Source organism: Oryza sativa, chromosome 9, assembly GCF_034140825.1.
Source record: "Oryza sativa Japonica Group chromosome 9, ASM3414082v1".
NCBI classification, from domain to species: domain Eukaryota; kingdom Viridiplantae; phylum Streptophyta; class Magnoliopsida; order Poales; family Poaceae; genus Oryza; species Oryza sativa.
The window spans coordinates 6316931-6340764 of record NC_089043.1 but is presented as its reverse complement, the minus strand read 5'-3'; the positions used below and the strand labels follow the sequence as shown (position 1 = coordinate 6340764).

Below are 23834 nucleotides of genomic sequence, written 5' to 3'. Positions count from 1 at the left end.
AGCCCATCTCTTTTTGGGCACCCCCACCAACAAGCAAGTGACCAGTTGAGTCTGGAGTTTCTGTAGCACCAAAACCACCTTCCCCATGACCTGCAGATTCAGGTAAAGGTTTTTCGCAGGTATCCACCAAGAGTGCCTCATCTGTCGCTTCGATGGGACGCACACCCAGAATTCAGTGCCACCGCTGCCATGGATTTGGCCATGTGCAGAAGGATTGCCCTAGTCAACGGGCATACGTTGCTACAGAAGATGGCTACAACAGCACCTCCGACATTGAAGATGGTGAGAAGGAAGAGAAGAAAGACGAAGAGGAAAAAGCCCTATCTATAGCTCCATGCATGCTTGAAGAATGTTCAATTGACCAAGCGCCTGTAATTTCTGAAGATGAGAAAAAAAAGGTAATGATAATTATACTACAACTACTCAAGGTATGCATATTTATGATGTGCCAACTATGTCCACTACTTATGCTACGTTAAAGAAACCCATAGTGGAAATAATTGTTGAAATACCTTTGTCACAAAACAATTTGCTTGATGATTCTTGTGATAAAGAAGAGTTGTATGATGCTTCACTTATATCCATGTCACAACCAGTGAATGAACATGTTAGTTCTATAGTAGAGCCACCATGTGTTGAGTTTAAACATGTTATTCACATTGCTAACGAGAATGAAGAGCTTAAATTACTATCTTCTTTAAACACTTGGGGATATATTCAATTTGATGATCTTTTTCCACTCAACTATTTAGAGAAGAAATTATTTGCTAGATTTGAATTACCATGCCCTTATGACATGATTTTTCATGTTATTGGCAATTATGATAGTAAAGGAGAATATAATGCGCATCGAGTAAATATTTTCGAATTTGACTATACCTCCTTTTCATGATAAAATGAATTGTCTAGAGGACCGCATGCGTACACGTAATTCTCTATCTAGTTCCTCTAGTTGTTTAAATGAGTTACAGGTTGGTTTGCAAGAAGGGAAGTGTTGTGGTTTCGACTACAAAGATTTCAGGATCCAACTATATGGCCATTAAGAAATGTTCATCACCGGATGTTGTGCTAGATAAAGATAAGTTTAATAATACGCTCCATGACAAGGTGAAACCGAGGACGGTTTCCAATCAAGAAGGGGAGGATGATGAGGACACAACTAGCTCGGATATAACCATGACTACCTTATGTATTAATCAACCAAAAGTGCATATGTTCTACATTAGGTTTACTTGTTATATATTTGAACAAACGCTACTACACAATGGGTTTTGTGTGTTTTCGTTTGCAGAGATACTTGCTTGGGCGAAGGAAAAGAAACCGAGCGTAGCGAATGCATGGATGATCAAAGAAGTTGATTAGGGACCAAATCAAGACCTTCTCCAAGTCTACTTCTACTTCACCACGTCACTTTTTGTAACATCCCGGCCTAGGGCTTAATAGGATTAATAGAATACTCATATCAACAAGTTGCAACTTCTTTTCCGGAAGCCGAACTCTAAAAAACTCCAAGGTTAAGCGTGCTGGGCCTGGAGCAATTGGCGGTATAGTTATGCAGCCCATTGAACCGAAGCGAGTTATCACAAAGCACAGTGACAAGATAGGTCCTAGAATCGAGTCCTTGTTGTGAATGATTATTATAGGTGCACCAATTGTATTGTCACTTGGTGAATCAACCGGTTCAATATATAGTTCGAGAGAAGAACTAAGGTCAGATTCGAAGGTAGATTTAGTACACCTTACTTCTTCTCCTTACCCGAATCTCGGGGACGAGATTCATTTTAAGGGGTAGGCTTGTAACATACTAGGAATTCTTTGAAGCAAAAAAAAAAGAAATTAAGAAAAATAAAACTTAGCAAATTTTTGACTTTGATCTTGTCCTTTCTTTTGAAGTTGATTTTGGTGTTCTTGGATTTTCCGTACATCTCATAACTCATTTGCATGCAATAAATATAAACAAAAAGAAACTAATTAAAATAAGTAGTTGAGACTTGAAATAACCTTTCACAAATCTCACAAAGTTTTGCATCTCAATTAAAAAGATGAAAGCATCCAAAATTTGATTCAAATTAAAATAAAACCAGTGAACTTGTTTGAATTTTCAAAAATAAACTGCACTTGAGAAAAATCCCAAAAATTTACCAAGTGGAGGTCTTGACCAGACTAACCTCCAGAAATTTTTGCACAAGCTTTTGAGCACAGTAGCATATCCAAAAATTAATCAAACTCTCAGCCTTCTTGGAAATTCCTAGAGAAAAATCCCCTCACCTCATCGCTTCTCCCGTTATCTCTCTGATCAGTGGACCTAAGGACCATTGGCCCCACCTGCCAGCCACCATCTCCTTATCCCTGCTCTCTGTCTTTCTCCCTTCTCTCCATCTATTCCTTTCAGGCAATTCATCGGGCGCCTAGCGTGCTAGATGGAGGTCATCGTTTCCAAGCCGACCAAGCAACATCTACCCGCGATTCCCGCTGGCAAAGCTGAGGCAAGGCTGGTGCGCCCCTGCCCGAGGCCCTACCGCTGCCTTCGCCGCGTCTCTCGCCGGCTCGCCCAACCCGGAGCTGCCGCTCTCTTGCTCTCCCCCTCTCTCTCTGCCCGAGCAACGACGCGACGCGACCCTGCGCCACCCTCTGCCCGCGAATCCCGCTGTGACAAGGCTACACAAAGCCGACGCCGTCCCTGCCACTTCCCTGCCGCGCCCAGGCGCCGACCACCGCAGCCGCCGTGGCCAACCCAATGCCGCCGCCCCCTGCCAAAGCCGACGCCCAAAGCGACAAGGCGAGACCGACCGCCCCTGGCTCCCTCTGACTAACCCTGCACCCCCTCTGATATCCCTGCGCAAAGCCGGCGCCTGCTACAAGCTGTGTTCCCCGCCGACCACCGCCTGCGAGCGCGAGAGAGGCCGAGCACTTCGCGACAACACCCCGCGTTTGCCTCTCGCTCCTCCCTCGCCTATAAATCAAACCCTCGCGCCAGCTAACTCTCCACACCACTCTCAACCTCCACACCCAAAGCCGAAGACCGAAACCCTCTGGTTCGCCGGGAATGGCAGCGCGACCGTCGCGCCCCCCGCCGGCCAAACAGAGTGCCGCCGCCGAACCCACACCGAGCCGTCGCCTCGGTGAGTTTCCTCTCGATTCCTCGCGCCATCAGGCTCATAGGACCTCCTTAAACCCATTTCCGCAATCTCTTTTAGGACCCCTCGACCGGAGAACCGCTGCCACCATTGCCACCGCCAACCGCCTCGGGAGCTCGTCGCCATGCCACCTCGGACCGCCTCCGCCCAAAACCTCCTCATAGTCCTTAGGTGCTTCCCTGTACTTTAATCGCGCCCGTTCGCCATAGCCGCCGGCCGCCATCATCCCGAACCATTGCCGCCGCCTACCATGGCGCGCCGTCTTTAACCTCCCCCGGCCGTGCCGCCACCTCTATAGTGTGCGCGAGGATTCCCTACAACCTCCCCTAGTCTCCCCGGCCCTTTCCCGAACCATCCCAGCCGCCCCCAAGCTCCCCTTCGTTCTCCCGTACTGAGGAAGAAGACAGGGACCTGTTTGCAAATAATAAAAACTCTAGGGTATATACTACAAAATACTGGGTCAATGACATATGGACCCCACAGCTTAAAGTAATTGTGTAACATAGGAATACGCCTTCCCTGTAGGAAAACGTGTTACGAACAGTGCGCTTTAGTTTCTTTTATAAACAAGTTATTAAATCTGAGAAAAGGATTTCTGGTAATTATTTATGCACTATAAAATGCTGAAACTTTGGAAAAATCATAGAGAATTCATTTTAACTCCGATTGAGGTGAACCAAAATTTGTTAGATTCATAATATTGTTCTCTTTAAGACTGTACACTCAAAACTATAAGCACTGTTGTGAAAATTTTCACTAATTTAAATTTGAATAGTAAACTTCGTATTTACCGTACTTTAAATATTAGAAACACGATAACTTGCACATACAACATCGGATATAGGCGATTCTTTCTCCTAAATTTATATTAAATCACCCTCTATACACTGAACACGTTCATGCACCATGCATCATATTTTATCTTGGAGTTTTATTGGATGTTCATTTGGATGTACGTTTAAATTTAAATAGAGGCCGAATCGATTGTTGCCGTTGACGAGAGTGTGCAGGACCAAGAGTTATTTGAGGAACCAACTGAGCAAGGCAAGTCCTATTCAATTCCTCCTTCGATCATGTTGAATCCTATATTTTTGCAACTGCTTTACTATTTTATAAATTGCTTGCGATGTTTTATAAAAATGGGGTATTGGTAGAATGACCTATTTGCTGCATTTCCTACCTTGATACATTGATTATCCTTACTGTTGAAGCACTAGGATGGGTATTTATGTGGTGCTATCCAAGCACCAACGTGGGTATATTCGAGCTACTAATATAGCTATTACTTAGCCATGCTTAGAAAATTTGCGATGGTTCTGAACAACATGACATTCACTCTTTCAAATGGATTATTTCAAAACATTGTACATAGCGGTTACCTCTGTTGTTTGTGAAAACTGAACAAATGAAAATGATGGTTTTTTTGACTTGGGCGGCAAGTGGTGTGCATATGGTGCTAGTTGCACACCGATAGGGGGAGTGTTCGCTTGAGTTGATTAAGGACCAAACTATGTGTCACCAACTAAGTATATGAAAACGGAATCGGAAACCCGGATATGAAAACGGAATCGAATATTATCGAATACAGATATGGAGCGAATACGAATCGAAATGAATACGGTAACGAATATTAATCGGAACATAAAAATCCCTCAAACTCGTTATTTTTTCTAATAGAACATATCAACATTTTCAAATTTTAGTGTTAATAATTTTGTTATATCCGATTTTGTGGTTGAGGGAGACGATTCAATCGAGATTAAGACATTACGAGGCAAAATCATGTCTTTAAATTGGATGATTGTTTTTTCTAAATGTTTCTAAAATCATATTCTATCGAGTTATTGTGTTCTTACTGCAATTATTTTGGCCATATTTTCTCATGACTTTGTTTAATCAAGTAAAAATTTGAATTTCAAAAAATAGCAGCTTCAAATAATATTTTGAAGTAGTAAATAATTTCAGCTGAAAAAATTATGAATACAAAAGTTGTAGAACTCATCAAGAACTACAACTTTTATTTTGGTCATTTCTTCATCCGACAAAGTGATAATAACATTGTTCATAAAATTTGCATATCTCTCTTATAAGCTTATGAAACCATATATGAGATATGTAAATTTTGTAAACAATGTTAGTATCGCTTTGTCGGATGAAAAAATGACTAAAATAAAAGTTATAGATCTTGATAAGTTATACAACTTTGTTGTTGATGAGTTTTTCAGTTGAAATCATTTAGTATTTGAAAATGTTGTTTGAAGGTGTCATATTTTGAAATCCAAATTCAAAATATTTAAACAAAGTTATATAGAAAAATGACCCAAAAAAAAGTTGTTGATATTGATGAGTTATACAACTTTGTTGTTGACAATTTTTCCATTTGAAATCATTTACTACCCGAAAAATTATTTGAATTTCTTATATTTTAAAATTCAAAATTTATTTAGTTCAATCAAACTCGGATGAAGAAATGACCAAAATAAAATTGGTAGATCTCAATAAATTCTACAACTTTGTTTTTATAACTTTTTCACATGAGTTCATTTAGTATCATAAAATTTAATTCGAAGTTGAGGGACAATATATAGACTTAATAGCTAGTTCTTAGGCCCGTTGGCCCATTTAGATGGAGGGATATATAAACCTAACCCTAGTTTCTCCCACCTCCCAATCTCCCACACCTCCTAGTCTACTCCCAGCCGCCGTCCTTCCTCCCGGGCTCCCGGCTCCCACGAGGCCGCGACCGCGAGACGCCACCATGGGGGTGGGGCCCGCGTGCGGCGGACGGCGACGGCGACGATGGGGGCTGGGCCGCGTACGGCAGACGGCGACGGCGACGTCAGGGGCGCGGCCGCGTAGGGCGGACGGCGACGGCGGGGCCTCGGCGGCGCGAGGCGACGACTTGTGGCGTGCAGCGACGAGCGTAACCGACCACGCCGACCTCGGGGCGGCCGGGTCATGGCGACGGCGGGAACTCGGCGGCGCGAGGCGACGGCGTGCGGGTGCGGCGGACGGCGACACCGGCCTCTGGGCGGCTGGATCTGGGGTCGGTGGCCCTAGAGCCGCGAGATCCGACGTCGTGAGGCGACGACGATGGAGGGAGCTCGGCGGCGCGAGGGGATGTGGGGACACCCGATAAAGTCATGGTGCCCCACAAATACGTAACTGCCCAGGATGTTCAGTTCGCATGAAATGATATAAAAGCATAAACTTCGATTATACAATACTTAAGTCACTTAGTTCACAACACAACATAAATACAAACCATTACATATATGGCCTATAAAGCCTTATTTCTACGAACAGATAAACTGCTAGACTCCACCACAGGAACTGCCTAAGCGTAGGATGACCTAGAAACCATAGCTGTCCTACTCTAACAGATCAACAGGTTCTCCACAAGCATCTTTCTCCTCATGATCTGAACCCATTTATGAGTACAAAAGGTACTCAGCAAGACATGCTTATGACAGCAAATGCAATAATTGCAATATAAAACATGCAATATTAATAGCTGGAAGGTTCAAACCCTAACCTTAAAAGTTATTTCATAGAGCCTATCTTAATAAATATTTGATTTAAACAACACTATTGAACATTTAATTTAAACAGAAATAACGAGCAGAAAAAAAATATAAATGTTACTTATAAATAACATGAATAGAACATCAAGTAATAAATAAGTTAACATATTAATTTATAGCCATTTAGTTTAACTTGTGCCCATAATCTGGAATCACCCATAGGCACATCTCCATTAATCGGGAGCACGGCGTATTCGAATACTCAACGACTCTGCAGCGTCTGTCCAGCTTTACCCACACGATACCCACAGCTGGCCGGGCTGAAAAGTAACAAGGTGTAATATTGCTCCATATATTTCTCCCTTCTGCCTAGTAAGTTAAAGGATGCTCAGGATGTTGCACAGAGTGATCCGGTCCGAGGTGTGTGCCAACCTACCTCCGCATCCACTTACCATTGTTCGTTACTCGATGGGCAGCCCAGAACTTCATAGGCCCATAGGGCAGTTCTGGACTCTCGGGGCCCATCGAGCCCTCATATATAAATCATATAAACATGAACCATGTCACTTTGCTTCACACACTTGAAAGCTAATGGCCAGTACACCGAAAGGCCTGCAGAAGTTTAATCAATTGGAGCAATATACGGCCAGGTTCGACAAATCGATCGTGTGGATGGGCGAAACTATGTCATTCTTATTGACACAAGGGGGTTGATTATTATATCAATTTTAAATAAGAAATAACCATAAAATATATCTATATATCCATCACGACTATAAAAAGGTCCATGAAACCAAACACATGAACTCTATCTTGTGTACCACCCGCTCACATGCGGTGTCAACAATTCTTAGCATATAGCCATAAATAGTTCCATAAGCATGTTTTCATAAGCAATAATAATATCCATGATAAATCAATAGCATGTTACATAATTAACAGTTTGTTTAAGTGCTTCTCAAATTTTACCCTAAGCTTGTTAGACTCTAAGGCCCATTAAGGTGTCCATAACAACAACATAAAATATAATCAATAATAGCAATATAATTAATTTAGAAGAATTCGTGCAGTCTATCGTACTCCAAAGGATAAGTACACTACTAAAATAACTCTCTATCTACTAGGATTAAATTGTTCAAGGGAGGGTGCATGTCTTGCAACCTTCGGGCTCGATGTAGTCGTACAAATCGTCTCCTCCTGGCGCGGAGATTTCACTCACTCCGACTACCGGACCAACGTCAGCGTTTTCTATTTACGCAACAATCATCACCACAATAAATAACAGAAAAACAAAGATAACCAAAACAAATAGTATCACAAAGTGCAACAATGGGTGAAAAGGATTTAAAGAAATAATTTTAGGGATTTTTGGAATTTCGGTGAACGGCGAACCCTAGGGCTAAAATTAGGGTCGCGACAACGGGTGCTCGGATTGCAACGAAACTGACACGGATGGATTCGGAATAATTCTAGGAGTTTGGAATAGGTCTCGGATTTCGATTTCGAGGTCAAACGGATGGTCAACCTGATAGGAAAATAAAAATGATTTTTCTGATTTATTTTTCAATAGAAAAATCCGGTTTTTCTTCTCTTCTCTCGCTCTGTACAGGAACAGCCGGAATCCCACGACGCTGGCATTGGAGATGGCCGGTTTTGGGCAAGGGGGCGCCGGTTTTGCGATCTACAGGGCGCAGCGACTCCGTTCCCGTGGTTGGAGGCGGCGCAGACGGCGGCGGCGAGGCTGGCGACGGCAGCCAGAAGCAGGCGGCGGCGGCGGCCATGGCGGCGGTGGTTCCGGCGAACTCCGGGGAGGGCGGCGGCCATGGTGAGCATCAGTGGAGCAAGGGAAGCATGGTGGTGGCGGCGGCTCGGCCTAGGGCGGCCAGGAGCGGCGGCGCGCCGTACAGCCGGCGTCGGCCGAACAGAGCGGCGTCGCCGGGAGGCGACGCCGGCGATGTTCCGGCGATGGATTGGATGGAGAAAGAGAGGGGAAAGGGAGTACTCATCATGGAGAATCCGTTTTTTACCTTCAATTTCAGAGGATTTGCGATGTATGCGACGAATTTGGGAGCTCTATCAATGGCGCAAATTTAGGGTTTCGGGGATTTTTCCTCCGGTGATGACGATTTGATTCAGCGGGAGTAGGGGCGGATTTGAGGAGGTGAAAGAGGTTGAAATTGCGCTTCTTTTGCCTCCGGTATTGAGCCTTCTAGTTAAGGAACGAAGGAGATACGGAGGCGGGAAGCTGGAGGTGTCGCGGCGGCGTTCGTTCGTCGTTCGTCCTCGTGGGAGCGTGTGTGGGCGTGTGGCGCGCGCGGGGCGGCACGAGCTCAGCGCGAGCGTGCGCAAGCGCGGCGTGGGATTGGCGCGAGGCGGCACAGGCTCTGGCTCGGCCTGGCTGAGTAGAGAAGAAGAAAGAAAAGAAAAACAGAGAAAGGGAAGGAGAGGGAAGAAAAACAGAGAAAGGAAAAAAATATGGAAAAAGAAAATTAAGGTGGAAATAGAGAAAAGGAAAATTTTGGGGAAAATTAAAATAGATAATATTTGAATTGATGTGGAATTTAGATTGGTCCGATATTCAGGATAGATTTAAATCGGATTCAAAAGGAATTATTTGAGGGATGATATGCACTTTGCAACAAAATTAAACGAGAAAAGAACATCGAAAATAAACATGGAAAATAATATTTTAAATGAACTATTAACTCGACGGTTATAATTTTAGAGAATCAAAGCAAACTAAATCGGTTTTAAAAAGTTGTCAAATTTTAGGGCTGTTACAGGGACGGTGTGCGGCGGACGGCGACGAGCGGATCCGGCGTGCGACGTGCGACGGCGATGGCGGGAACTCGGCGGCGTGAAGCGACGGCGTGTGGCGGACGGCGACGAGATTTTTTCAATGTTTTAATTTGGATTTTGCTGTTTATTTTGATTCGGATATCCAGCAAAAAAAGGTTGGATAGTTTCCGACCGAATCCTAGTTCCGACGGATACCATCGCTTCTGTATTCGAATTCGTATCCGAGAAAAACTATCCGAATTCGTATCCGAATCCGAAAAAATCCAAAAAAAGTCTGCAACAATCCGCATCCGCAAAACAGGATCGGAACTCGGAAATTATCCGTACCACTTTCATCCCTAGTTGTATGGATGTGATAACAATGTTGTGGATGCGTGTGCTAGCCACTGATCATGAGACTAGTACAGTGTACGCTCCAGGTATTCGGGAATTCCATCCCCGGGTGCTTACAAAGTGGTAACAAAGCCGACTCTCACGGTTTCACGGGCGCGTGTGTCACAATTGCGCAGGCATGGTGCGCATGGCTGGTGTGGATCCGGAGTGGTCACACAGCATGGCACATGCGCTGGCACTGGACACACGGACGTGGCCAAGAGAGGATGTTCCTGGCCTGGGGTTGATCGACGGGGGCGTCGATCTCTCTTAAGGGGGTGAGGATGTAACATCCCGCCCTAGGGCTTAATAGGATTAATAGAATACTCATATCAACAAGTTGCAACTTCTTTTCCGGAAGCCGAACTCTAAACAAGTTGCAACTTCTTTTCCGGACGCCGAACTCTAAAGAACTTTGAGGTTAAGCGTACTCGGCCTGGAGTAATTTAGGGATGGGTGACCGATCGGGAAATTCATCCCAAGTGCGCACGAGTGAGGACAAAGTGTGCAGAAAAGACTTGTGTTGGTCTGTGAGGGCAGTATATGACCTATGAAAGCTGCCAGATGTAAGTGTGGAAAGCTTATAGAGTCTATTTTCAGATGGTTTTGGTCCCACGTCAAAATTCCTATCGAGCTGCCAGGAATCTACAAAACAAGCCACGTACCACACTTTTGGTCCATAGAACACAAGAGATAAAGTTCTACATGTTTTGGATTCGGATTTGGGCCTCCTGACAACATCAACTTCAAACGGACCTAGCCGCTGATGTAGAAGGAATTTCGGGGGCCATGAGTACTTGTTGGAAAGCTTATAAAGTCTACTTTTAGATGGTTTTGGTCCCACGTCAAAATTCCTATCGAGCTGCCAGGAATCTACAAAACAAGCCACGTACCTCATCCAGTCCGAATCTGATTTGGGTTTTGGGTCTTGTAATTGTATCGTGGGCTTAGCCCAAGGGGGTGTGTGCTAGGGCAACCCTAGGACGTCCCTAATCACATTTAGTCAGTAGTCATTATCATTTAGATTGGGGTTTTGCTTAGATTAATCTGTCAAGAACAGTTTACCGCTAGATCGGTTGGTGGAACCCTAAATTCGAGTGCTTAATCATTCATATACAATTGTGTTGCAATCTATCTTGTTCTTGCTTGTGTTCTTCGATTCGCATGCAGGGATTAGCCTTCTTGGCGAAGTCAACAGGGTTTTAGCACGGTTGATAACCAGAGGAGACGTGGTGCTGCGATTGCGGGGCTCAGTACCGTGTTCGTTCAGAAGCCGGATCGAGTTGTGTCGTGACTCCGCCCAAATCGACTGTTTATCAATACCTATCGGAAGATCGGGACCTAACATCCCTCATTATATAGGCAGGGAGGAGACCGATGAGCGCTAGCGCATCAAAGTGGTACATGCCACTGGTGGCTGAGATTTGCTAGGTGGCCAAGATGTGCCATGCCGCGGACGAGGAGCAGCTCATCATGGCACTCTAGCTTCTTTGGCGCAAACAACCAAGATGCGTCGAGAAGCACTAGGCCACTGGCGAGGAATAGCTCGTGGGGCTCCTACATCCATGACACTGGCTGCTGAGATGCACCGAGGGCTGAGGTTGCAAGGGGAGTGAGGATAGGTCGGATGGAGGAGGTGGTGGAATAGGGCGCAGGCGAGCCAGGATGTGTCAGTCAAGAGGAGAAGCGAGCACTGTTTGCGCTTATGTGAGCGAAGTGGAAGAGTTGCATGCATGTTCGTTGAACAGGAAGGGGAACCGATTCAAGACTAGGAGTTAGGGTTAGAGACCTTAACATCAGTAATCATGCTACACCGGGGCTTCTCGGGTCACCCACGGGCCAACTCCTGCACCATCTCCACCCCCGAAAACATCCAGGGGCAAGGAGCTACTCCCTCCATCAAAAAAACTTAACCTAGTATTGGATGTGATGTTTTCTAGTACAATGAATCTGGACATACTCCTATCTAGATTCATTGTACTAAAAAATATCACATCCAATACTAGGTTAAGTTTTTTTGGATGGAGGGAGTAGCTAGCTAGGAAAACATACGGTATTGCTATAGCCAGTCCTGTTTATTTCTTAATTATAGGTCAAAAGTAAGAAGAACATGCATTAATGATGAATTGATCATAATAACATATATGTATCAATTTAGCACCTAGAGCACTACCAACTTTAATTTTGTCCATGTCATCCACTCATAAATTAAGAGGCAACATGTACTATACCACCTCTAGTATACACTAATACATCTAATACTCTCACATATTTCTTAAAGTTTGTGTGAAGGTTACCTATTGAGTAAGAGTTAATATAAAATATCATTTATAACCAACATAATAGCTCACTCATCATACAATAGTTAGTTGTACATATATATTGCACCATTAATATCTCATTCATCTCTCTCGTATGGTTTATTAGAGCTCGTGCTACAATTGGCTATAAATATGTAGCACGTTTTTCTTATTTCTCCTCTCCTCTCTCCTTCACATAAGTAGATATGATGCAACAACTCTATGTGGCACTCACTTCTATCCTCTACATCATTACTCAATCATACGTTATACTCTTAGAAGTATTATAACACGTGATCTTAATCTCACAATGCCCTAATCTCTTGAATGTCTCAAATAAATATGAAAACTACCACATAAAGATAAAATAACGGTAAAATTTGCCTGAAGAGTACCTAATTAATTGGTTAGCACTTTCCATGCCACACGGCCTCACTGCAAAATTCATGTCCCATGTGGGCAAAGAAAAGAGGTGCTCGATGGAGAACCAAACTTGCTAGCTAGGGTCGTCCAAAATCAACCAAGTTAGAACATTAAATTAATTGCCGCATGTAAAGGAAGCACTTGTCCACAAAAAATATTACTCCCTCCGGGTTTTACTAATACTTGTCGTTTTGGACAAGAGCACGGTCTCCAAAAAAAAATAACTTTGACCATTATTTTTCATTATAATATATATAAAATTGTTAACAAATATATAATTTTATTAAAGTACTTTTTAAGACTAATCTATACATGTAGTCACCATATTTAAAAGATAAATATTTTAAAAATAATTCATAATCAAAGATTCTAAAGTTTGACATCATACTTGTTTAAAACGATAAGCATTATCAGCCCGGAGGGAGTACTAACTAAAAATTTGTATAGAATAGAAAAGGCTATATCCATGACCCATCCATTATCTAAAAAATATCCATGACCATTTCTGGCAACCCTATACTACTGCCTGAACAATTCAGACTTCTTCCCGCCTACCACAGGTTCAGACTTCTTCCCGCCTACCACAGGTCAATATATATGTCGAATATGTCTATGTGGTTAATTATTCTCCTCCACTCTACGCGTTATTCACCAATATATAACCATGTTTAATTAGTTTTTGTTCCCACATCTCCACTGCGCATTCCTCGTTCCATCCTTAATTTGTCTGTATAGCATTTTAATTTGCAAGCTGGCCATGGCCACCGTGCAAAGATCGACTCCACCGTTCTACAACTTCCTCAAGGAAGGTTTCCTCCTCCCTAGCCGCAACCGGAGCTTGTTCGTGGCGGTCTTCTTGCTCGTCGTCGCCTCCACGTCGGTTCTCCTCCTTGTCAATGACCTCGCCGTCCAGCCCATCGCCATGGAGATCCTCCTCGACGCCAAGGCTCTCAACACCACCGATCCCATGAGCCCGGACTTCACCAAGCTCGTCAAAGAAATCCAGGACGACACCCGGGAGCTGATGATCGCCACCGCGGCCTACTCACTGTTCGCCGTCGTCATCGGCTTCGCCATCCGAATCATCATCCTCTTCGGCGCAGTGGCCACGTTCTCCGGCGAGCAGCACACCTTTGGCACGCTGTTGGGCAAAGCCAGGTGTGGAGATTATGGGTACCCCATACCCACACGGCATGGTTATCCGACTAGTCATAGGGGATAGCTTATATCTATGGAATATGTAACCGATCATGACTTGGGTATTACGTTTCCTTTTATATTATGAAGCGGCCTAAAGTCCTGATTTGATAATATTGTAAAATAGATTTAGGAAACCGATACCGTATGGGTTAAGGTTTCTATCTTGTAATCCTGCCCCCCATCCTATATAAGGTGGGCAGGAGGCCCTCTAGGGGGCATGAGACAACCTGATCGTCAGATCAATACACACTCGGCGGATTCAAATCCCCAAACAGGAGTAGGGTATTACCTCTCATCGAGAGGGCCTGAACCTGTCTAAATCCTTTGTCTCTGCATCCATCCACTTTTAGGTCTCGTGCGCTACCCCCTTTTATTATTGCCGAATTCATGTTTCGACAGTTGGCGCGCCAGGTAGGGGTTGCGTCGAGTTTCCTATCAACGAGCGCGATGGAATCAATCTCATGAGTCGCCGACTTCGCTTTCGCTTTGGGAGTTTTCACTTCCTTTCCGTCGACCACTTCTTCAAGCTCCTCTTCTCTGACTTGATCCAAATCAGTCAGGGGGAAACTCAATCTGATTTTTATCATTATTTATCATATTGATTTTTAATCTCAGATTAATTTCTTGCTACTTTTTGTTGTTGTTCGCATATAACTACGCGGCACTATTGAGGCGATTGATGCTGGTCATGGACTCGAGGCGTCTCAGCTTTCCGGTCGATCGGCCGCGAGTCCACTCCACCGGCTTGTCCTCGCCACCGCCATTGCTGATAGCAACAACGTCTTCACCGACCGGCTGGCCTTCGCCGCCGCCGACTGGTGTTTCCGCCTGCACGGCTGGTCTATTATGCCGCCGCTGTTGGGCGTCTACGACTTCACCACCGGCCTGCCTCCGTCGCCGCCGACTGGTGTCCCCGCCTACACAGTCGGTTGGTCACACCACCGTTGATGGGCATCATCATCTACACCGCCGGCCTGCCTCCGTCGCCGCCGAGTGGTGCCTCCGCCTACACGGCTGGCCTATTATGCCGCCGCTGTTGGGCGTCTACGACTTCACCGCCGGCCTGCCTCCGTCGCCGCCGAGTGGTGCCTCCGCCTACACGGCTGGCCTATTATGCCGCCGTTGTTGGGCGTCTACGACTTCACCGCCGGCCTGCCTCCGTCGCCGCCGAGTGGTGCCTCCGCCTACATGGCTGGCCTATTATGCCGCCGCTGTGGGGCGTCTACGACTTCACCGCCGGCTTGCCTCCGTCGCCGCCGAGTGGTGCCTCCGCCTACACGGCTGGCCTATTATGCCGCCGCTGTTGGGCGTCTACGACTTCACCGCCGGCCTGCCTCCGTCGCCGCCGATTGGTGCCTCCGCCTACACGGCTGGCCTATTATGCCGCCGTTGTTGGGCGTCTACGACTTCACCGCCGGCCTGCCTCCGTCGCCGCCGAGTGGTGCCTCCGCCTACATGGCTGGCCTATTATGCCGCCGCTGTGGGGCGTCTACGACTTCACCGCCGGCCTGCCTCCGTCGCCGCCGATTGGTGCCTCCGCCTACACGGTGTTTCCGCCTGCACGGCTGGCCTATTATGCCGCCGTTGTTGGATGTCTACATCTTCACCGTTGGCTCACCTTCGTTGCCGTCGACTGGTGTTTCCGCTTACACGGCTGGCCTATTATGCCGCCGTTAGTGGGCATCTTCGCTTTCACCGTCGACCGCCTTCGTCGCCGCCGACTGGTGTCTTCATTGTTATTGATGGACGACTTTGTTCCCACATTGGCCACTTCTGCCATCACCAAGGGGAATATTACAAAGCTAAGTCATCATTTATTTTATTCTTTATATGATATTTTTCCTTTTCCTCTGCCTCACTACACCAATTGGTCTTCCATTGAGTAGTGAGTCGGGGGCTACAGATGTTATATCATATTTTTTATAATATTTATCTTGATTGCTTGCGACATAATCTGAGTACAAAAGTACCTATCGAGTTATGGAGTTCTATCTTCCTATGCTTTCCGTTTGGTTTGCCAATGGATGGTTGCCTTTGGGCCGATTCCTAGCACCCGGGGGCTCGTTGGATGGACCGAGTAGCGCAAGGTGCTAAGTATTATTCGGAATAAATCAAAAGCATAGAGATGAGATAAATTTATTTTCTGCTCTTAATAATTGCAAAAGTACCCGAGTAGTAAACTCCGATCCGTGAAACTTTGTTCCATTAATGACGAACTCATGTCACTCATATGCATGTTTGGGAAGTGCTTAGGCCGACTCCCAGTGCTTGGTGGCTATGACTAGTTGGGCAGAGCGTTTAAACGTAATGAGTCATCTGCTCGGGGAAATCAAAATTGACAAGAGGAGAAATACATATTTATAAATATTTTAAAATACTTGATTTTTTCTCGAGTATTATATTTATATCAGATACTACTCATCCTATATGTTTGTTTTGCAGGATCCAGATCCGGATATGCATAAAAGGGATTCATGGCTTTCAGCTTATCTCTTACGCTCCAGGAATGGATCAGTCAGAACATCACCGACCGGCTTGCCTTCGCCGCCGCCGACTGGTGTTTCCGCCTGCACGGCTGGCCTTTATGCCGCCGTTGTTGGGCGTCTACGTCTTCACCGACCGGCTTGCCTTCGCCGCTGCCGACTGGTGTTTCCGCCTGCACAGCTGGCCTATTATGCCGCCGTTGTTGGGCGTCTACGTCTTCACCGACCGGCTTGCCTTCGCCGCCGCCGACTGGTGTTTCCGCCTGCACGGCTGGCCTTTATGCCGCCGTTGTTGGGCGTCTACGTCTTCACCGACCGGCTTGCCTTCGCCGCCGCCGACTGGTGTTTCCGCCTGCACGGCTGGCCTTTATGCCGCCGTTGTTGGGCGTCTACGTCTTCACCGACCGGCTTGCCTTCGCCGCCGCCGACTGGTGTTTCCGCTTGCACGGCTGGCCTTTATGCCGCCGTAGTTGGGCGTCTACGTCTTCACCGACCGGCTTGCCTTCGTCGCCGCCGACTGGTGTCCTCGCCTGCACGGCTGGCCTATTATGCCGCCGTTGTTGGGCGTCTACGTTTTCACCGACCGGCTTGCCTTCGCCGCTGCCGACTGGTGTTTCCGCCTGCACAGCTGGCCTATTATGCCGCCGTTGTTGGGCGTCTACGTCTTCACCGACCGGCTTGCCTTCGCCGCCGCCGACTGGTGTTTCCGCCTGCACGGCTGGCCTTTATGCCGCCGTTGTTGGGCGTCTACGTCTTCACCGACCGGCTTGCCTTCGTCGCCGCCGACTGGTGTCCTCGCCTGCACGGCTGGCCTATTATGCCGCCGTTGTTGGGCGCCTACGTCTTCACCGACCGGCTTGCCTTTGTCGCCGCCGACCGATGTCCTCGCCTGCACGGCTGGCCTTTATGCCGCCGTTGTTGGGCGTCTACGTCTTCACCGACCGGCTTGCCTTCGCCGCCGCCGACTGGTGTTTCCGCTTGCACGGCTGGCCATTATGCTGCCGTTGTTGGGCGTCTACGTCTTCACCGACCGGCCGCCTCGTCCGCCGCCGACCGATGTCCTCGCCTGCACGGCTGGCCTTTATGCCGCCGTTGTTGGGCGTCTACGTCTTCACCGACCGGCTTGCCTTCGCCGCCGCCGACTGGTGTTTCTGCCTGCACGGCTGGCCTTTATGCCGCCGTTGTTGGGCGTCTACGTCTTCACCGACCGGCCGCCTCGTCCGCCGCCGACTGGTGCTTCCGCCGGCACGGCTGGCCTTTATGCCGCCGTTGTTGGGCGTCTACGTCTTCACCGACCGGCCGCCTTCGTCGCCGCCGACTGGTGTCCTCGCCTGCACGGCTGGCCTATTATGCCGCCGTTGTTGGGCGTCTACGTCTTCACCGACCGGCTTGCCTTCGCCGCCGCCGACTGGTGTTTCCGCCTGCACGGCTGGCCTTTATGCCGCCGTAGTTGGGCGTCTACGTCTTCACCGACCGGCTTGCCTTCGTCGCCGCCGACTGGTGTCCTCGCCTGCACGGCTGGCCTATTATGCCGCCGTTGTTGGGCGCCTACGTCTTCACCGACCGGCTCGCCTTCGCCGCCGCCGACTGGTGTCCTCGCCTGCACGGCTGGCCTTTATGCCGCCGTTGTTGGGCGTCTACGTCTTCACCGACCGGCTTGCCTTCGCCGCTACCGATTGGTGCTTCCGCCTGCACGGCAGACTTATTATGCTGCCGTTGTTGGGCGTCTACGTCTTCACCGACCGGCCGCCGCATCCGCTGACTGGTGTCACCGCCTGCACGGCTGGCCTGTTATAACGCCAACTGATGCTACCTTCTTCACGGCTGGCTACATCGCTGTCACTACTAATAGGCATCAGTATCGTCAACACAAGCTGCCTACGTTTGCCATGGCTGCCGACTGATTTCTTCACTTCCATGGCTGCATGATTCTGCCAGTGTTGATTGGCCTATTATGCCGCTGTTGTTGGGCATCTACATCTTCATCGCCGGTCGTCTCGTCTGCTGCTGACTAGTGCCCTTACCTCTACGTCTGGTTTATACAGCTACCACTACTGATGGACATCATCATCTTCCGTCGCCGACTGATTATGCTGCCGCCGATTGGTGCTTTTATCTTCACAACTACGCGTCTTCACTACCGGATTTCTACTTGGACACCTTCAACACATATCTTCAATCAAGCAATGACTACTCGACGACAAGAAGCTATAATTCTCGACTCTATGTTCAGTTGTTTCTCAACTAACCAAAGAGTCGGGGGCTACACAAATATAAGGCTCAAAATCAATTAATCAGCCAATGAGTCAACTCCAGGAGTCATTATCTTCATCTTTGCTTCGGAGCAGATGTTCTACTTCAGCAACTTCAATTATTTCACCGACAATTTTGGCTTCTCAGCGCTGCCATAATCTACTCCAAAATTCTCAAGTATCAAGTTCAAGATTTAATCTACATGTTCGGAAGTTTGGAGTTATCAACCAATCAGCTCGGTTTAGACGAGTTGGACAACAACATCTACTTTCCTCCAAGTGAAGCATCTACAACAGCTGTAACACTAAGTTCTACAGTCATCTTCGTAAATCAAGAAGCATTGCATTAGTTTTCTTTATGCACACGCTCACATCAAGGAAACTTCTCAAGCTTCGATATCTTCTCAATGGTTTGATGGATTGTTGTCACTGGCATTATCACCAGCACGTTTACTTCATCGGCCCTGACGTCTCCGCCGTTGCTAAGGGGTGACTACGTCCTCACCGTCGGTTACTTTTGTCATCACCGACTTTCATCGCCGACTTGTTATTTCGTCTTCACGGTTGGCCTACTATGCAACTGCCGATAGAGGATCTCATCGTTATCATGGACTGCTACACTACTATTGACTAGATCAACGACATGGTTATCTTCATCAAACATCCTGTCAAGTCTCTTCAACATAGCCTACTCTGCTGTCGTTGATGGGCAACTTCGTCATCATAGCCGGCTATCTCTGTTGCCGCTAATCATCATTACCGTCGGATGCGTTTGCCATTGCCGACTATTTTCTTCATCTTCATAATTGGTGGATTTCGCCATCACCGTTGATGCGCGTCTACGTCTTCATCGTTGGTTTGCTTTTGTCACCACCGACTGTTCTTTCGTTGTTGTTGGGCGCCTACATCTTCACTGCTAGCTGACCTGACTGTTGCCGACTGGTTTCTTCACCTCCATGGTTATGCAACTTCATTACATTTGATTGGTGGCATCTTTACTACCACTGACATCTTCCGTTACTTCTGATGAGCAATTTCGTCTTCATGTTGGTCATTTCATCTCCATGCCGACTGCGTCAGTTATTGCCAATAGACAATTTTGACTATGACAGAAGGACAAGCTATATGCTCAGGGGCTCATCAACTCAAGCGTGAGGATTATATCTCCAATTTGGACTTGTTCCGGATACATTCCACATGGATTCATAGTCATGAGTCTATTTTCTATGCTCAAAGACTGGACCAATTATTATTCCCCGTAAGGGCTATCAACCGAATACTTGCGCCAGTCGGGATTCAATTATTATATTTATTTTGGAGTATCCCATAAGGGATAATCATTCAGATCAGAAGCTATTCATATGAGCTACACTTGGTCTATATTACCCGGAAGATTTATTACTCGGGAGCATGTTACATGCGTCATCCTTTAAAGGGTGTCGAAGGCATATTTTTTGGCCTAGGCCTAATATGTCTGCAGCCCATATTTTCAGGTGTGGCCTGTCACGTTCTTTTAGGGACTTAGGCACTTTTCGCTTAGGCCAAAGTGCGCGTAATCAAGTGCCCAATACCTTAAAATCCTTTTATACCGCAGTTACTCAACTTTTTAGGAGTTGGTACAATGCATCTTAAAAGGTGTCAAACAGTAAAGCTTTATATAGCTGGCCCGCTGACTTTTTTATATAGTCATGGTGCTGTTTGGGTTTTTAAGCAATTGATTGGATACAATATCATTGCTTTTTGCCACGTAAGTGTGCATTTTTATTGACCAATATTATGGCTTAGGCTGATTATATATTGTGGTCATTTTTCAGGCGGTTGGTAAATCCTTTATGAGTTTATTTACTCGGATTTTATACCACATATGCCATATATTTCCAGGTGTGGTGGGACCATGTGTCTTCTAGGGACTTAAGCACATCTGTTAAAGCAGTGTGCGCATGGCGTATGCCCAATACTTTGGAAATTTCTTTATTCACAACATACAAGCTTCTTTATAGCTATTTTGCTATGTGAATTTTCAATGATGTAGTCAGCTTTAGGTTGCACGCATCATATTTTACAAAGCAGTCGGTATATCACTCGGATCATGTTATTCAGGGATTCACACCGCATATGCTATATATTAATATTAAGTCACTTGTTTGACTACGATTATCAAAACCACTCAGTTGGTGCATCTATTAGGTACATCTACTCGATGCACCTGACTTTATTTTTCAGCCCTCCACAGTCTTCATATTTGGTAAAAGTACTCGGGAGATCATGGCGAGGATGATTGAAGCACTCGGCTTTGGAGTAATCTAGTTCGAGAGAAGATTATCTTTCCGACTGTGAAGGTCTCAGGGGCTACTGTGGAGATTATGGGTACCCCATACCCACACGGCATGGTTATCCGACTAGTCATAGGGGATAGCTTATATCTATGGAATATGTAACCGATCATGACTTGGGTATTACGTTTCCTTTTATATTATGAAGCGGCCTAAAGTCCTGATTTGATAATATTGTAAAATAGATTTAGGAAACCGATACCGTATGGGTTAAGGTTTCTATCTTGTAATCCTGCCCCCCATCCTATATAAGGTGGGCAGGAGGCCCTCTAGGGGGCATGAGACAACCTGATCGTCAGATCAATACACACTCGGCGGATTCAAATCCCCAAACAGGAGTAGGGTATTACCTCTCATCGAGAGGGCCTGAACCTGTCTAAATCCTTTGTCTCTGCATCCATCCACTTTTAGGTCTCGTGCGCTACCCCCTTTTATTATTGCCGAATTCATGTTTCGACACCAGGACGCAGCTCAAGGGCCCGTTGCTGACGCTGGCCTTTGTATTCTTCCTGGAGATCGCCTACGTCGCGCTTCTGGTGGCCATGGCCGGACTCCTCGCCTTCCTCATGGTGAAGAAGTACTACGTTCCGTTTCTTCTGCTGTCGCTGTTCGTCCTCGTCGGGTTCATCTTCCTCGTCTACTTCTCCGTCCTCTGCTCCTTCAGCGTCGTCGTGTCCGTGGCTGAGCCCTGGTGCCACGGAGCCGGCGCGTTCGGGCGGGCGTGGAGGCTGGTGAAGGAGAAGAAGCGGCGCGCCGTGCTCTTCGTCGCCGCCATCTCCGTGCTTGCTGCCATAGTCTCGGCGGTATACAAGCTCTCCATGGCAGGCGCGCGGAGCAGCATCGTGGCTGGGTTGCTTCTTGGCCTCGTCTACGCGATCCTGATGGGCGCCGTGGAGTTGTTCGGTGTTTGCTCCCTCACCGCGTTCTACTACGAGTGCAAGGGGAGCAACGAGGTGGTGACTACTGATCAGTACGTCAGAGTGTCCACTGATGAACAACCTAAGCCTTGAAATTACTAGCGTTAATGTTGGAGTATTAATTACTGTGCTATGTTGTTTTCCTTTCCTGAATACATTGTGTGGTGAATATATATATGTAAGAATTAATGAGGTTTCCGGTGCAATACAATGGTTTTTCTTTCCCTGTTTTATTATTTATCAGTTGATTGGCTTTTAGTTCTTAATTTATCATTCGTCTAAATTAAGTTGCTCAAGTTAGATTTGCATTACTCCAAAGGAAAAATTGTGGATATGCAGCTCGCCTTAGTTCTTTTCAGATTGTTTACCGGATTATTGAAACATCAAACGTGTTTGTTCTTATGATTCGAAAACTATTTTTTTAAAAAAAGAACTTTTTTTTCAACTGTACTGTTTAAACCATTCTTTCGAAGTTAAGTTTATTTATCAATCAAAATATTTAATTTATCTCTTTAATCAAGTAGATAATTCACATTAAGTAATTAGCTCAATAATATGTTTTAAACTGAGATCTTTTATAGGATGTAGCATTATATTTGTTTGACTCCCTTAAACAATGTGATGATATTGCAAACAACATAGAAATGATGACCATGAAACCAATAACTAATTTTCCATTGGCATGACATTACCACATTCATACGTAACTACTACTAGCTTGGATTGTACTCCAACACATAAGTAAATAGACTAGTTAGGTGTAGTCTTGACTCTTAACATATCAGAAAGAATACATCAGATCAAATTATATTGAGCTCGAGCCATTTACATATATGATATTCCAATTGCTTTCAGTAAAAGCAGGGCCTATATATGGCCTTCAATCTAAAAAATATTCCTAATAGATGTAGTACTCTGGCCCACAATGCAACTGATCCCAAAGTCCCAAGTCAACGGCGAGCTTCTTGAAGATACCAGGTCAATTAATGTTTATCTCTTCGTACATACATTTCTACATATTTTCCTCAGGTCAATATTGTCTGCTTGGGCCGCATTGAAAAAGTTGAAATTTCAATCGGAAGAACACATGCATACTTCCGAGTGGCCACGGACACTTAGAACTAAGCAGCACAAGAATATCTGAAATAAATACTCTCTTCGTTTCAAATTATGTTGTAGATATATTTGTTCCAAATTAAACATTTTAATCGTTAACCATCAAATTTTATAAACTCTCATATAGATTAATATCATAATATTTATTTTTATATTGTTAGATTCAACATAATAAATATGTTTATAATACATAATTCACATGTCATTAGCTAGACTACACGGATTTCGAGAAACGGAGTGAGCATCTATTCATGTTTGATCATGCATAAACGGTATGCGCGGTGACACGCTGCACACGACAGCAGATGTATTTATTAAATATGCGGATAGAGATGAATATGCCAAACAACAGAGAATATGCTGATAGAGATGAACCGTATTTTATTGATAAGCAGCAATACAATAAAATTGTATACTCGTGGACAAACTTTTGGATACTCGTGGCATTTCAAACTGCTAAATGGTACGTTTTGTGCGAAAACTTTTTATATGAAAGTTGTTTTAAAATATCAGATTAATCCAATTTTTAAATTTGTAATAATTAAACTCAATTAATCACACATTATTACCACTTCATTTTGCGTGAAACACTTAATTTTATCTTCATCTTCATCTTCATCTTCAGGAGATTCAAACATCACCATAGACAGCTAAATGCAAGCAGATAAAAGAAACTACACCAAATGATGAACCCTGAGTTCCACTCGACACAAGGTTGTTGTTGGCCCGATCTAATCTTCTTTTTCTTTCCTATTCTTTTCTTTCCTTTTTTTTTTCTTTCCTTCCACCCAACCGAATCCAAACAGATCTTCTATATTCCTTTCCCCTTCTTTTTTCTCACGGGCAAAACAGAACCACGTCACAAGCACTAAGCCCGGGTAAACAACAAACCCTTGATGCAACACCAAAACCGACCGATAAAAACTTTTGAAAACTACAAAAATAGAACCATGGCAGCAAGCCGATTCCATTTTCGTA

General features: G+C 45.7%; 1 protein-coding gene and 1 long non-coding RNA gene across 3 annotated transcripts; one reads left to right on the top strand and one right to left on the bottom strand.

The window, feature by feature from the left end:
• Positions 1 to 5626: 5626 nt before the first annotated feature.
• LOC9268244 (uncharacterized) lies at positions 5627 to 8894 on the bottom strand. 2 transcript variants are annotated; one of them, XR_010735220.1, is made up of 3 exons: positions 8689 to 8894; positions 7823 to 7909; positions 5627 to 6302 (listed from the first exon to the last, which is right to left on the bottom strand). It is a non-coding gene; the product is annotated as an uncharacterized lncRNA (long non-coding RNA). The 2 variants fall into 2 exon arrangements; XR_010735219.1 differs by lacking the exon at positions 5627 to 6302 and adding an exon at positions 6331 to 6558.
• A 4318-nt stretch (positions 8895 to 13212) lies between these two features.
• LOC4346446 (uncharacterized) lies at positions 13213 to 21980 on the top strand. The gene is made up of 2 exons (XM_015755826.3): positions 13213 to 13713; positions 21287 to 21980. The coding sequence occupies exons 1-2, from the start codon at positions 13313 to 13315 to the stop codon at positions 21831 to 21833; spliced, it is 948 nt and encodes a 315-aa protein (XP_015611312.2). The 5' UTR covers positions 13213 to 13312; the 3' UTR covers positions 21834 to 21980.
• The last annotated feature ends 1854 nt before the right edge of the window (positions 21981 to 23834 follow it).